Source organism: Xenopus tropicalis, chromosome 7 (genome assembly GCF_000004195.4).
Source record: "Xenopus tropicalis strain Nigerian chromosome 7, UCB_Xtro_10.0, whole genome shotgun sequence".
NCBI classification, from domain to species: Eukaryota; Metazoa; Chordata; class Amphibia; order Anura; family Pipidae; genus Xenopus; species Xenopus tropicalis.
In genome coordinates this window covers 117,841,018-117,857,634 of record NC_030683.2, presented here as the reverse complement: position 1 = coordinate 117,857,634, position 16,617 = coordinate 117,841,018, and the positions used below count along the sequence as shown (strand labels likewise).

At 41.6% G+C, this 16,617-nt stretch overlaps 1 protein-coding gene across 1 annotated transcript; it reads right to left on the bottom strand.

The window, feature by feature from the left end:
• Positions 1-3,156: 3,156 nt before the first annotated feature.
• Positions 3,157-16,267, bottom strand: LOC100491493 (acidic repeat-containing protein-like). Its single transcript, XM_002934628.4, has 6 exons — positions 16,069-16,267; positions 9,462-9,529; positions 8,289-8,357; positions 6,937-6,991; positions 5,894-5,930; positions 3,157-4,019 (listed from the first exon to the last, which is right to left on the bottom strand). Exons 1-5 carry the CDS (start codon positions 16,243-16,245, stop codon positions 5,919-5,921), a joined length of 381 nt encoding a protein of 126 aa, XP_002934674.3. The 5' UTR covers positions 16,246-16,267; the 3' UTR covers positions 3,157-4,019; positions 5,894-5,918.
• Positions 16,268-16,617: the final 350 nt, after the last annotated feature.

Genomic DNA, 16,617 nt, shown 5'->3' with positions numbered 1-16,617 from the left:
GGTGGGGTTATGATGTCATAGGGGCAGAGCAACAAAGTCAAGGTGTCTAAGTTGTATTATCCACAGCGCTGGATTTCCAATCCGGGCACCCTGGGTATGATAAGGAACTAACACAGTATGCATTAGGCGAGTTGAGAAACTCGCCTCAGGCGGCAGAAGCGCCCCAGTTACCAGGGGCGGCAAAAAGCCGCTCCTGGTAACTTTAAGAGCCGAATTTCCGGTTTTTAAACCGGAAATTCGGCTCTTCTAGTGCACTCTGCACTAGCGATCTCACCGCCCCCGGACCCGCTCCTGCGCTCAGAAGGTAAGCGCTGGGGAGTGGGGGGGCGGCATCCAGGAGCCGCCTCAGGCGGCGATATGTCCAGAATCGCCCCTGACAGTATGTACTAGGGTTAACACCTTTTCACCCAAAAATTACCAGTGCCACAATATGATGGGGCATTGTGGGGACATAGCCGGGTTTGGGATGGATCATGGCATGGCTTGACGTACTGAAGGGGCAGAGAGTCGGGTTTGTATATACTGTGTTATTGGTCTATAAGTTTTGCAGGGCACACAGCATTTTTCCCATTGGTTTTAGTCAACTTCACCAAGTCAAGGACGGTGCCAAACCATAGCATGTACCCTGGGTGGGGGGGGGGGTACCTATATATATATAGTGCCCAAGGCCAGTTCACATCTGGTTGTGCCGACAGGGCAGTCCCATATCACCTGGAAATGGTGCTCACAAGCAATATAACAGTTTTGGCAGCTCGCAGTGATTTGCATTCTAGGACCGAGTGTTTCAGTAACAACTTAAAGTCATTTCATGATTACTTCCTAGCTCTTTATACCCTCCATTAAACAGCCACGCGTATGTCCTTACAGAGTGAATAGGCTTGACACGCCAACAGCTGTCTAAACTGTCTCGCCTCATGCTCTCTCCCCAGCGCGCCGCGTGCGGGGCCTACAAAACCCCATCCATAAACTGCCAGAAGTTTGAAGAAGTGAACACAGTTCTTGTTTCTGTGGTGCTCGCCCCATGGGACTGAGTTTCTATGGCTCATTGTCTCCAAAGTCTGCTGTTCCCCACTTGTCCTAGTGCCAAGTTCAGTGGCCTGAAGTAATGCCTGAAGGGTGGGCGGCTTACAGATAGGGGAGCCAGCGAGGTTGCAGTTGGCGGAACAATGCCGGGACGTGGGCTCCCCGTGCTCTCCTCTCTTGGATGTTTTCTTTCAAACTTCAGATCTTTCTCCTCCTCCTCAATCTGTTTCCAACCTAAACAGCATATTGCTATTCTCTTTGTGCCCTAGGGATTATGCGCTAAGGTGGAATGATCCTCAAACATCTGGTACCATTTACTACAATGCTACCTGTCCTGTACCCTAAAGAAAAGCCCAAATACAGAATTTCATAACCAAACATTCCCATATTACATCTGTCTATCTCTGAACTTCCACTTAATTTCATTACAAACCTTCCAATGCCCATTTAAAGGGCAACTCCGGCTTCCGAACCAAAATTTGTTAGAGCCCCTGAAATCTAGCTGCAAAACAGTTCTTCTCTTTCTGCATCATTTGAAATCCTGGCAGGGGAGGAGGGACTAAAACATTGATGTTATAAATTGTAACAACTTCCCCACAGCTTACAGACAGCATGCAGGAACTACATAACCCACAATGCATTGCACTGGGATGTTCCTTTCCTTATTGGCATCACGTGTGCAGGGAATTGTGGGATTGGGAGGATGCAGGCTGAGGACAGGCGACTACTGTTACATTTTATTTGAGTCACAAAGTAGTCAGCCAGATCAGCAGGGGAACAGGGGGCAGGGCTTAGGGAACCGTTCCAAACCATAATATTACATTAAAAATCATGAAAATGCATTTTTTAACTGATGTATATTGCAAAGTTGCTTGTAATTATATGGTGCCTAAATTTTGTTTGAGTTCCCCTTTAAGAGGCAGATAAAGACCCAGCTACAAAATATATTAATCTCAGATATTGGCAAATATGGACTTACATATGTGCATCCAATGGTGCTGCCCAGGGACCCTGGAGAAGCCACCTATCATGCCTTCATATGAATTGGTATCCAAACCAGCCATTATTATGTTGACTAGTGACCTTTACTGATGTTTTTTTTTACTAACAAATTTCATCACAGTTAAATTGCATTCAGAATTCACCAGTTTGCTCTTTTATACCCAAGTAATGGCTGTGCATTTGCTCGGTAGAGAGGTAGGGCATTTCCTCAGTTTTAGACCCTCTTGCTTACCCAACAATTTGCCTTGTATGCCTTTACCATGACCATCTCCAAAGAGGAGAACTGTAGGGAAGAATTAATGATAGCATTTATGATAAATAAAGCAGGTGAGTGTAGAAAGAGTTGGCCTGCAGGCTATGGTTATGGGTGGGCCCCTAGCACTCCAGTCCAACACTGCGTTTCCGAGGAATGGTTGTGCATTTGCTCAGTAGAGATGTAGGGCATTTGCAGAGTGACAGAAGCTCATTAGGCTTAGTCTTCCCAATACAGTTTATTAAGGAACCACTTAGTTCAGGTTCTCAATTGAAGCATAGGAGAAGTCTACCTGCTCTGAGCCTTTGTGGAACATCTGACTTTATGGAGCCATTCAATGCTTCTCACTCTGCTGCTTATAGCAACCATCTTTGGCTTGTGCCTTGTGCCTTGCAACCAACTCCACCCTAATACTCATGTTGACATGGAAGCAGTGGAACAGGGGTAGAACAAGAGTAGAGTCATCCTCAGTTCTCACTTGATGCATTACATTTACACGCTCGGGGGAGGACGTCTGGTGGGGGGCCCTGCGAGAGGGGGTAAGGGGGGCCCCTGTGGGGAGGGGAGCAGGGGGGTTAGGGGACGCGGCCGGCGGGGGCACCTGCACCTTCACCCCCCAGTCCGACCCTGGGGGCAGCCATTCAAATTGAAAAAAAGGAGAAAAGGCACAGGTTACATAGAAGATAACAGATCAGTTGAATAGATTCCCTTTGTATTCTACAGAGCTTATGTGTTATCAGCTTATCTAGCCTGTGCCTTTTTTCCCTTTTTCCAGATTGGATGGCTGCCCCCATGGCTACACAGCAAACCAGCACAAATGAAACCAACACAAAGAAGCTAAATGCCAGAACTTATTAATAGACCAAAAAGGCAACAAACCAAGGAGACCACAATCCCATTTATTATTTAATTCTTAAAGACTTTTAACATCTGACAAACAAAAAAAATAAATAAATATTTCAGTATTCAGGTTAATGACAAATTCCTTTGTGCAGGAAAATAATGAAACATGACTGGATTGAGCTGTGCTGACGCCACCCACCTCTCCCGGCGAGTGCTCACTCACTTACTGAGTGTCTCAGTGCTGGAGACGGAGAAAAGGTCCCATTTCAGCTTCTTCCCCTTGGCTGGTCAGAAAGCTCACGGTGTTGACATCAACAAGTTCTATAATTGACGGCTCTAGATGTGGGACAAGAACGCGTATGGACTTTCTGTCACCCTCAGCTCATTGTGTCTCAGTCTTCTTAAATACCCCAGAATGCTGCCTTGTTTGCAGAGGTTCCTCGAGGGGAGCAGGATCTGCTAAGGTGGCACTTTCACATCCCAAACCAAGCCACCTACATCAAAGCACATAACCATGATGCTGGCCTGTTGGGAAACCTCAATTCTAGAAAGAACAGGACGAATTAGGTGGTGTTAGGCGACAATCCAGCTGACATTTAGAAAAGCACAATATTAAGTGTTTATTTGATTGTGGAGATGGGTAGCACAAACTAGAACCTCCTCAAGTGCCAGTATGTGCCAACACCCGCACATCCGAAGCCTTGACTTGGCAGGGTTGCCTCAAAGAGGAAGGAATAGGTTTAGGTCCATCTGATCAGGTTTTCAGTCCATGTTTGACGTTTGTCTTTAAAATGTGAGAAAATATCAGAGTCTGGTTTTCAGAAGTACTCATATAAATTATATTGGGTGCCTGGTGGTCTGTTCCGGGCACATTTATTCAAATATCTGGGCGACAGTCCTGGGGGGGAGAAATCTCTGTAAGTGTATATCTCAACATGTTTAATAGACAGACAGAGCGTTAAATATATATATATCGTTGATAGATAGATAGATAGATAGATAGATAGATAGATAGATAGATAGATAGATCGTTGATAGATAGATGATTGATAGATAGATAGAAAGATAGATGATTGATTGATAATCAATAGATAGATGATCAATAGATAGATAGCTAGATAGATGATTGATAGATAGATAGATGTTTGATAGATAGATAGATAGATAGATAGATAGATAGATGATAGATAGATAGATAGATAGATAGATAGATAATTGATAGATAGAAAGATAGATTATTGATTGATAGATGATTGATTTAGAGATAGATAGATAGATGATAGATAGATAGATAGATGATTCATAGATAGATAGATAGATAGATGATAGATAGATAGATGATAGATAGATAGATAGATAGATAGATGATAGATAGATAGATGATAAATAGATAGATAGATGATAGATAGATAGATAGATGATAGATAGACAGATAGATGATTGATTGATAGATGATTGATTTAGAGATATATAAATAGATGATTAACAGATGATAGATAGATAGATAGATAGATGCTCAATAGATGATAGATGATAGATAGATAGATGATTGATTTAGAGATAGATAGATGATTAATAGATAATCAGTAGATAGATAGATAGATGATTGATTTAGAGATAGATAGATGATAGATAGATAGATGATTGATTTAGAGATAGATAGATGATTAATAGATAATCAGTAGATAGATAGATAGATGATTGATTTAGAGATAGATAGATGATTAATAGATAATCAATAGATAGATAGATATATAGATAGATAGATAGATGCTCACTAGATGATAGATAGATAGATAGATGATTGATAGATAGACAGATAGATGATTGATAGATGATTGATTTAGAGATAGATAGATAGATAGATAGATAGATAGATAGATAGATCATTAATAGATGATCAATAGATAGATGATAGATAGATAGATGCTCAATAGATGATAGATAGATAGATAGATGATATATAGATGATAGATAGATAGATGATATATAGATAGACAGATGATCGATAGATAGATAGATAGATAGATGATAGATAGATTGATAGATAGACAGACAGACAGATAGATAGATAGATACAGTAGATAGATAGATAGATGATAGATAGATAGATAAATAGATAGATACAAATAGATAGATGTGTTATGGTGTACTTCCCCTGCCCTAGCTTGGCTCCCTGCACAGTGTGCCTTTGTACATCATTCACTTTCTAAATGCCTCTAGAATCCCATATCTTGGAAACATCTCCCAGTCTGGCAGGGTACTTAACTCACCCAAGGAATTGCTGCTGCTCCCCTACTGGTTCCATACTAACGGCCTACTTAATGGAGCCATTCTGTCCTGCAATTAATTTATGGCCAGGAAAGTGACAGATCTATAGCCTTAGCACTGCAGAGTGTTATTGCCCCAAACATATGTGATTGGTTTTGTGATTGGTTAACCAAGTGGTTGGAGCCAAGTGACCCATGGAAAGGCCAGAGAGGGGAGAATAACCAATAAATCACAAAATCACATGTGAAAAGTTAAAGCTTTGTTGCAGTGGGTATTTGGGTGTGTGCCACTGTCTGTGCCTGTGGGTATCCCTATACACTTCCATCTGCCTCTGTGTATGATACAAAAACTGTCAGTCATTTAACACAACATGAAATTAAGAGCTTGGCCAGTTATGCCACGAGCTGCACTGTAAATCTAACCTCTCTAATCACTAGGCTTCCATGGTTTTATAAAATACCCATTACATTAAAAAAGAAATGAAAGATGAAAGAAACTTACTGAAACAGAGATCCTGAAATCTCATCTACGTAGCTCCCTGGAAGAATGAAAAAATAATAATTTTTTATTGGCAGGACACAGGGGTCAAAACATTATTGGGCCCATATAAACATAAGCGTGTTTTTTAGTTGCATTGGGCTGCTTGGCATAGCTGGGAGCCCTATACCTACTGAGGGATTGGCCTTTTCATCACCGGAATTTCTAGTGTGCCAGGATAGGGAAGCCCTACATACAGCCCCACCAGCACCACTGAGCACAGGCAGCACTGCACACTTCAGGGAGGCCAGAGTGCAAATTGTAAAATAAATGTAGCTTTGTAGCTGTTTTGCACTTTGCACCCTGTCCTGTGAGTTGTAAATTATGTTTTTTATTTCAGCAATTTTTGCTGTCTCTGTGCTATAACACCACATGGCCACTAGAGGGTGCAAAAGCATCATGCGTATAGACTGTTGGATTATAGTTTTTTTGTGTCCTAAATGCTCTTATATTTTCTAGTAAGGGCGTTAAAAGGAACACTTATATTTTATTGCAGTACCATTTCATAGAAGAGAAAGATATTTTACCATCTGGGTCACTTAGTGCTTTGCTAGGAGCTGATGACAGGGGAGGGGGAGATTTCATGAACATATTTGCAACATTTCACCTGTGCAGTTACCCAATTTGCAATTGGTCACTGTATGTTCCTGCTCTGGTAAAATCTCCCACTAAAATTACCCATTTATTTATTTTAAAACAGTTAGGTATTTCCTTGTTTTGCTCACAAACACAAAACCTGATATCAGATAAAGACTGATCTTCCCATCAGATGAACATGAAATGCAGAAGGAAGCAGAGCTATATAAAAGATATGGCCTGCAGGTGAGATATTTTCTGCACCTTTGGATTCAGTGGAAGCATTGGTTTAACCGTTCGGCTGCTGTATTTTGCCCCTCAGCCGGTATAACTGGAGAATGGTGACTCCAAAGCACAATTGTTTTGGTGTTGGGTGGCTGTGTCAGTACTGGGCTCCCCAGTGTATTTATTAGCTGAATCCTGGTACTTACCTGGTTTGCAGGCTGTCTCACATATAACTGGGCAAACATAACAGAACTTGCAGTACTGCAAAGAGAAAAGCAAGTGAAGCAAGTGAAGCAGGAATACCAGGGTGTCGGTGCATAACTGAGACCAAGAATGGGCAGGGGGCAGTCTGGTGTATGGGAAACGGGGGTACAATGATAAAACATGGCGTGTTAGTACAGGGGAAATACTAATGTAAATGCATATACACCTACTGGTGCTTTCTACTAGTATACAGTAGTTGTGTAATAAAACCAATGCTAAATGACCTCTTTAAACTATGCATATTAACTCCACATGGCTAATTAGTCATTAAATTAAAAGCATTCTGCATGGCTGCACAAAAAACCATTGTAGTCTGTAGCTGGCATCTGAATTACATGGTAACGGGGCTTGTGGAATGTAAATTTGATATCAGATTCAAAGAGGCATGTTACACAGGTGCACTCACTGTACACTGGCACAACTGCTTGGCGCAATGAATAAGCCAACCGGAATGCTAGAGAAAATAAGTCTAAAGGTGGCAATACACAGGCAGCTTTTAGCTGCTGATTTGGGGCCTTCAGAGGGATTCAGCAGCTTTTCTGCTATGCCTGACGCCCTCCAACTGGCCTACCCAACCGATACCTGGCCTAAAATTGCCCAGATGTTAGTCGGGTAGGTTTGATTTTGCCCTTGGATTGAGGGCCACTTCAGCTCATTGATGTGGTCTTTGCCCTGACAGCCTGTATACCCGTCATTGGGATCTGATCGCTTGGCCCTATGGTCAAATGATTAGATCAGCCAGATATCACTTACATTATGCCAAATAAGTGTATTTTATAATATATGAACAGCTTTACATAATTAAAATGGGGGCTCTTAGCTCACTGTTTATAAAGGCGCCCTGTATGGCATTACTGTAGTAACTGGAATGTACTAAATAGGTTTCATTGGGTCCTGTGAAGCAAACTACACAGATCGCAAGTAAGTAGTGCAGACTGAGCAGCTGAGCTAAGTGAAAGTAGCTTTTACCCTGCTTTAAGTTCAGCATTGTGGTTCTCATAAATTTGTCTCCAATTTGCCTTTTTGTAGACGTACAGACCCTTGGCCAAATACACAGGGTTAGAGAATTTACCATGTAAGTCTATGAAGTGCATTTTGGCATTTGCCTGCCAAGTTTCAAATCACACGGGTGACTTGAATGTGTGACGTGCCGTATCCCTATCAACTATCACAGAAGTGTTAATATGAGCCATAATGTCATGTCCTAGCCAGCCCCCCCCCCCCCCCCCCAATCCAGCTGCATTAGTACAAAGCACCATGGGTTATACAGGCTGAAGGGTTCGGTATCACTCACTTCGCAGTTCTTGCAGTGCTCGCTCTTATCCTTCTCCTCACAGGGGCATTTGTCACACTCATCGCAGTGCTGGGGGGGAATAAATATGATTTAGGATAAGTATGGTAGGATAGAAATGGAAAATTTGTTGCATCATGGTAAGATGTAGAAGGCACAGAAATCTAACTATAAAAAAGAACAACCTCACGGTGTATAGCATGGGGAATTACACAGCATCTGAAAGGGACATGTTCAGAAGTAGCTGATAGGACCAATTTTATTATTGGTGGACCAAGTACAGAAGAAAAGGAAAATGACTTTGTGATCCATCAATTAATATAAAAAGAGCTGTTTTAGGGCATAAAATCCCACCAGTGCTCACAAGCCGTGTTGTACTTCAACTGTTTTACTTTTGCCGTTTTGCCTCAGTGTTGCCATCTTGTCCTAATCCTGTTGTTGAGGAAATCAATTGTCCTGCAAGGTTGGAGATGTAGCTTACCAATATCTAGAATGCCAAAATTATATGTTCCTGAAGTAAAATAATTCAATAATATAGTATTTAAGTATTTAGGGCCAATGGCATTAGCCAGACTACTTATTAAATAATGCCTGCATGGGGCAAAACTGATTTTGTGGCACAATGTTACTTATGCATAAAGTAGGATGGACCATAAAGTATAAAGTCTTTCTCTCATCATCTTATAGGGTTGCCACCTGGTCAGTAAGTACTTAATGCTAATGTTATCAGTAGGAAAGAAAGTGAAAAATATAGAAAGCCTGGCATTTTTTCCAGGTAAAGTGGAAACCTTACCATCTTGCTCTGCGGTTGCCATCTTGCTGTGCTGTACCTACTGTGCACCCCAACTCCTATATACATATTCTATTCTTCAGGGTGATAATCCCCGCATCTGTCCCCTCTTTTCAAGCTCTTTATTAAATCAATAGATACACCAGCTATTTTTGTGCGCCCCCTGCTGTTTTTCTGTGTCTCTGCTACATTCCAGGCACACAATTGTCCCAGAATCCTTTAGCAGCTACTTTTGGGTCGGAGGAGCATGAGCAGAAGGGAATACCCAGGAGATTTCCCAAAGGATATCTTTCCAATGGGTGAAATCTTATGAGGAGAAATAGTAGCAGCTGCATGAGCTATATTCAGAGCACTGACACCGGAATAGCTGCAAAGGGAGAAAATACCTTGCAGAAGGAGCAGTATTTGCAGAGGGAGCCCTCTTTGTACTCTTCGTCTTCATCATCATCTTCATCTAAAACAACACACAAAAAAGACAGCGGCTCATAACTTAGTTCAGTATTCTGGGCTTTAGGCCCTGCAACAAAGTGATAAACAAAAATTGCACAATTTGCCTCCCCCCCAAGTGCAGCTTTTGTACCCAGAATTCCAACATCACTAGATGTGTACGACAGGCAATGCTTTAATACTGGGGCAGGATTGGTATCCATTTGGCTAAAGTGTGCACATCACTATGGGTAAACAGATGCGACGTGGGCATTCTCTTATATAGCCTCCATTTATACACTATTCAGCCAGTGCAAATGAATGACTGTGTGAGCGCACAGGGACCCGTGAACTTAATGGGCCAAGGTGACCTGCCTTGTGTCTTCCACAATGAATATGCATTAAGGCATAGGTGCTGCCACATTGTCCCCAAATGCTATAATGGAATGGTGTGAAATGTTGCCCCAGTTTTGAACAAAATAAAAATAAATGATCTGAGCCCTGATTTAATCTTTTGTTTTAATGTTACTTAAAACAAAAAAATGGTCCTTATAGGAAACTGGGACCCTGTGCACTAAAAGAAATCCAATGAATTTTAATGGCTCAGATAAGATCCCAGCTCCTGCCCTTACTTTACATTCTGTATTACCCCCCTGGTCAGAGCAGTGCCATACTGTAATACCCAAGCCTTTTACTTTACGTAGCCAAGAGAGAATATCACTTATCATATGGCTGTAGCATAGTCTCACCTCACTGCTATCATTTCATTTTCCAGCACTCCAGTATGCAGGCATGCCTAATTTAAAATTTGATATGTGAGTTTGTGAAAGAGATGATCTGCTACATTGCTTGCCCCAGCAACGCATTTGTGTTTGCTAATTAGATTATTCTAATCTACTGTTGACTTCTATGCAGAGAGATTAATAAGGAGTTTATTGGGGGCAGTCAAAGTTAAGGGCTCCTATAAACTGCCCTAATTCTACTCATAAATAGGGTATATATTCTCTTTTTAAAATGTAATACTTGGGGAATTTGCTGGGGGTAAAAAGTGGTTTAGTCATTTTCTGTTTGTATGTGTGAGTGTGACACAATGAAAAGCTAGCTGAACCCCCCAACAGCCATAAATCCTGCCAGCAGAACTGTGGAGGGATTAAAGATCGACTTCCTAACCGAAAGGTTCTCATTGGTTCAACGCCCATGGGGGTGAAAAGTAGTAGATGGTGAACTCTCCTGAAATCAAATTTGGGGGAAATCTGAGGTGAATTCATATGTGCACACAGCACATTATCATAGGTGGCAGCTGAGTATCTCTGGCTATGTATGGATGACACCAGCTGTACTGGGGGGTGACAGATGGAAGCAACAGCTGAAGGCTTGTATTTCCTCACTGTGAGTGTAAGAGCTGCTGATATGGGCCACTAAAGGGTAAATCTATCCTGTTTATTAGTGGGGGCTATGCTCACTATTTTTTAAAAAAAACAAATGTGAAAATAAGTTATTCTGCATAGATATCTTGACCTAGCTATATATTTATTTATATTAATATCTCTAGGGACTGACATACAACTTGCACTGCCAAGGTTAAAACTGAAGATCAGTTACTTTTATCAAACTGCAGAGTCAGCGCATGGATAGAACCATCTGCCCATGGATAGCCCAGCGAGCCTATCAATAGTGCAGTCAGCCCATGGATAGCCCAGCGAGCCTATCATGAGTGCAGTCAGCCCATGAATAGCACAGTGCATGAACAGCACAATCAGGGCATGGATAGCATCGTCAGTGCATGCATAGTACAGTCACCCTGTAGATAGCACTTTCAGGGCAAGGATAACACAGTAAATCCATGGATAATACAGTCAGTCCATTGATAATTCAGTCAGTCCATGGATAACCCAGTGAGCCCATGGACAGCCCAGTGAGCCCATGGATGGCCCAGTGAACCCATGGACAGCCCAGTGAACCCATGGATAGCCCAGTGAGCCCATCATTATTGCTGTTAGTTGGGCATATTGGAAGAAGATCTGCTCATTTAGTGACCTCACCAAATGAACGGATCGCAATGTATAAACACCACAGTATGGCTACCTTTAATATATGGATAGCCTTATTAGCACATTAATAGCACTATTAGTGAATGTTAACAAAGTCATTGCTAAGATGATGAGTTCTGGGAAGTGAAGGAAAATGTAATGAGTTTGCATTTGTACATTTACCATGTGTGTTGTGTTTGTGGCACAGGGCAAACATCTTCTTTGGACAGCCCTATAACATGCTCATCTGTTTATGATGGCAGACTCCTGTTCTATAAGCCTCTGGTCTCTGTAATCCAACATGCAGCTTTTCAGGTGCCAGGGAATAAAGACTGCAGTGCAGTCACAGCTTTCAGCTGTGTATAGGACAGCCTTGGTTGTCACTGACTCCTTCTACTAATACTCCCAGTACAATCCCACTGCTGCAGCCCAGTACATAAAATGGAGATAACTAATAGCCTTTCTATATTTCCCTCAGAATAAAACCAGGGCTATTTTTACCCATAAAGCCCCTTCCCTCATATGGCACTCCCACAACGAGCAGGAGAAGTTACATACAGGCACACAAAGCTCATGTATCATTTGTAGCAATTGGGGTCAATTAGGGTTGCCACCTCCTGGCTAATTAGCAATTAATTTAGATGCATGCTGCAGACTGAACTGATTTATGTGCAGCCATTAGCGTGCATCTCACTTATTTGCTAACTAGTCATGCAGGATGGGAATTCAATATGTGGCCTGTATTAAATGGGTGAGGTGGCAACCCAAGGGTCAATATGGCACACGTTTTCCTTTGGTGGCAAAGAAGTGACCAAACATGATTAAGCAGCAAGTCATCTACTTGAATGCAATCAGTTTAACTGACAAAAGTGGAGTGAGGCTGATATTGACTGCACGGCCATGTTTGAATGATGAAAAGTGTCAGTAGAAAGTATATCCTGTGTGCCATGGGCCTAAAAGCCTAACTTCCTGTTTGAAACAATGCAGGTTGGGGGGAGGGGGGTGACCCACCCTGATCCACCAGAGATTACAGTAACATTTTTCTATTCCTCACTCACAAAATAGCCCAGTGTATATTGAGAAAACACTCCCAAATGACACAAAGCCCCATCATCACTAAAGTTACACAGGGGCATGACTGGGGCCTATACTTCCTGTCCAGCCCTGCCTGTAGTTATGCACACATTGCAGGGCTGCTGGTGCTATGTTCCTGTGGTGAGTGACATGTTAATTCAAACTGCAGGTGACCTGGTGAACAAAGCAACTCACTCCCTGTAACTTGAACCTTAATTACATTTAACCCCACATTACAAAGCATTGAAACCTACCAAATTACCTCAGAAAACAGGTAGAGTTGGGAGTGTAATTAGGGCATTTACTGTACAGCATCACTCAGTGCTCCAGCGCTACACCTACCCATGGATATATGAGCCCTTATGGCATTATAAGGTTCTGTAATGGCTACCTGTGCCATTTCATTTTCAAAAAGCAGTTCAGCTGTGAAGGCCAAATCACAGGGTGCCCAAAATATCTTACTTATACCGGCCACTTGTTAAACAAAATGACACCCCTTCTAACCCACTCCCAAAGGGCAAATTATGGGAACTGCCCACAGTGGGGAACCCCAGTATTTATAACCCATGATGCATTGTCATCAGCAAATACTGAACTACATTTCCCACCAGCCTTTGCTAGATTCTGATATGCACAATGCTGTGTCTGGTATGTGCAATGTAGGCTGCTGGTATGTACAATGTGGCTGCTGAACAACAGCTTTTTTATTTATATATAAAATGTAAGATACACTTACATATATAATGTAAGATACATATATATATACATTATATATATAAACTTAAATATTTTTACACTGAATAATTAGGCTTGAGAGGTTATGGGACCCCCAAACTTTAATGCAAAACAAACTGGAGATTGGGGATATGATCTGTTTAAAAGTTGTAGTTCAAGTACAGCCTTCCCAAATAACCTGCCCTTATTCCATGCATGGGCTGGTGCTACAGTAATTGTGCCATGCATTTCCTTGCCCCGGCAGCTAATTCACACTCAGACGCAATTACACACAGAACAAGAGATTACTTAGTGAAGAATTTATTCAAATGGTCAGTGACGTTGGCTGGAACAGCTGCGCTCAGGTTACCATGTAGAAACAAGCACAAGGGTACACTTGGCATCTGCGTTAGCCCCATTTTCCACCTAAGAAGCCTCAGCGTGTTCTAAACGCTTGGCACCTATGTGTTGTATATATACAAATATATATTTTACCTGTCTGCACACTTTTCCATGAGCTTATAGGGGATGTAAACCCAACCATAACATTTTGCCTAATGGCAGAAAATGTTGTTCGGAGCAGTTTTTTTGTGATTGTAACTAAAGCATTATTTGTGTCTCTTGGTGCACTGCTGGTTCTGGCTTTTTAACAATGTACTAGATACCAGCCTTGTCTGCTTTTTTTTACTGCTCTGATTATCAGCTGGCTTCTGCTACATTGTTTCCAAAGTCAGAATAGCAGTTATACATACAAATAACCCTTCAAAGCATTATAAATTTTTCATACTGGAAAGTTGCTTTGTTCTTTCAGAAGCAGAGTGTGACAGAGCGGGTGCTTGACAAGCAAAGCTGATATTTATGGTGCAGACAGATAGGCAGAATGGCTCGCCTTGGTACAAGGAAAGATTATATAAATAGAGCAGAGTCCTGTTTTATCTCTAGACTCTCTGGCTTTTGCCTTCATTTGGAAATAAGGTAAGTGTGACATAACATTAACATCAAGACTTTCTGACTTCTTATGCCATTAGGCTCCTGGCACACAGGGAAAATGCCCAGACCCAACCATGCAGATTGTCAGCTGGTGGAGAAACTCCCAAACCTGACCATCCCGCTTGTTGTTTACAACAAAACTGACTGGTTGCGTGATCAGCTTTGGGCACTTCTCCGCCACCAGAGTATATGCCATGTGTGCCAGGAGCCTTAAAATTCACACATTTTTACCTATTAAGATTATCCCTATATTAACAGCATAAAGAATCTGAATACCAAAGGGCTGCATTAAACATACTAACCAGTGATGGTATTTAAAAACACAATATCATCATCAGCATCATAATCATCATTTATTTATATACCTTGTAGGTTTTTCTGTAACAACAGTATTTTGAAGTCTGATTATTATTCTAGTCTATTTCATAATCCACCAGGGGGCACCATTTCACCCAAAACTATTGCTATTTTATGAATATAATTGTGTGTAACCCTTGTAAACATGGCAGCCTCATTCTCAGAAATAAATACAGATCAGTAAGACTCTCTGCACAGGATAGCCTGTGTGTCTTTAAAGAAAATATTGTAAATGTAAACCTTTGTTTGTATTTACCTTCTGGTTTCATTAAATGCCATAGATTTGCACTGAATATAATAAAAAACAGGTGAAAGGCAGAAGGGGGCTAACAATATAATGAGATTATAGGGGACAGAGGGCTCTTTAAAACATTTTGCTTTGGGGCAGCTACGCCACTGAAGACCAACATACAAAATGTGAGCACCAGAAGGCTGCATGAAGCTGGCAGCATTGGCAGCAGCATAAAGCATTGTCAGGGTTAAATTACAAGAACAATATCATTTCAGAAGCAAAATAAATGAATAAAATCATTAGATTTCAATTAGGTCAGCATTGGTTTAATGCAATCCCATCTGATTTTATCCATTTGTACACCTTGAAAGCCAGCAGTCTTTAGTAGCAACGCAAAATATGCTGTTACAGGCTACAAGGCAACCCCTATGACTCTGGCTGTTGTGAACTACAACTCTCAGCATCCGTCCTGTGTCTTTGCCTGGAGCAGGAATGCTAAGAGATGGAGTCCAAAACACAGCAGGGGGGCCAAGTGTTGCAAAAAGCCCATTACAAAAGGTTAAAGGCAAAACATGGTGGAGCTCTTGGTACAGAACAGCAATGGAAGCAGCAATTCAGATGTGACAGAGAGTGAATTCAGACTTGACAGATCTTGGAAATTCTCTGTCTACTGGTGAATTGGTTAATGTGGCCAGATCAGTATCAGATTCACTCTGTGCGATTTTCATAAAGATGTAAATGGCCCATAAACTTTTATATTTACTTATTTGGATACAATCCTTAAGTCAACGGCTGTTGTCTCCCAGCTTTGTGCCAATGGAAAACCAGTTCATTCCAGTAGAACTTCAGTCCAGTCCTTATCAATGTCCCATCGGTATTGCGTACAGATTAATTAAAGCAGGGAAGACACAGGACATAGGTGCAAAATGGCTCAATGCAAATCTTTACGGTTTCTTGTTCATGCCATCAGCCACATGTTAAAGTAAAGCCAGGTCATCTACTGCACTGTATGGGGCCGGGGCTGGGTTACACTAACCAGTTCACTGACTTGTTCTTTTTAACAAGGTAGAAAAATAATGATGCTACTTTTCCACTAGTGTAAATATTTATAATGGAAAGAGCTGTTCCCTACTTCCTTTAAAAACTATGAAACAGTTTAGGTTTAATTACCTTCATCATCATCATCATCATCATCATCATCGTCGTCGTCATCATCATCGTCGTCGTCATCATCATCATCATCATCATCATCGTCGTCTTTCTTGTCATCATCATCGTCGTCATCATCATCGTCGTCATCATCATCGTCGTCGTCATCATCATCGTCGTCATCATCGTCGTCATCATCTTGTTTTACTGCATCGTCGTCGTCATCATCGTCGTCATCATCATCGTCGTCGTCATCATCATCGTCGTCATCATCATCGTCGTCGTCATCATCATCGTCGTCATCATCATCTTTATCATCTTTATCGTCGTCATCATCATCGTCGTCATCATCATCATCGTCGTCGTCATCATCGTCATCATCATCATCATCATCATCTTTATCATCATCTTTATCATCATCATCATCGTCATCATCATCATCATCATCTTTATCATCATCGTCGTCGTCATCATCATCATCATCATCGTCGTCATCTTTATCATCATCGTCGTCGTCATCATCATCATCATCATCGTCGTCATCATCTGCCGGAGATTTCACATCAACAT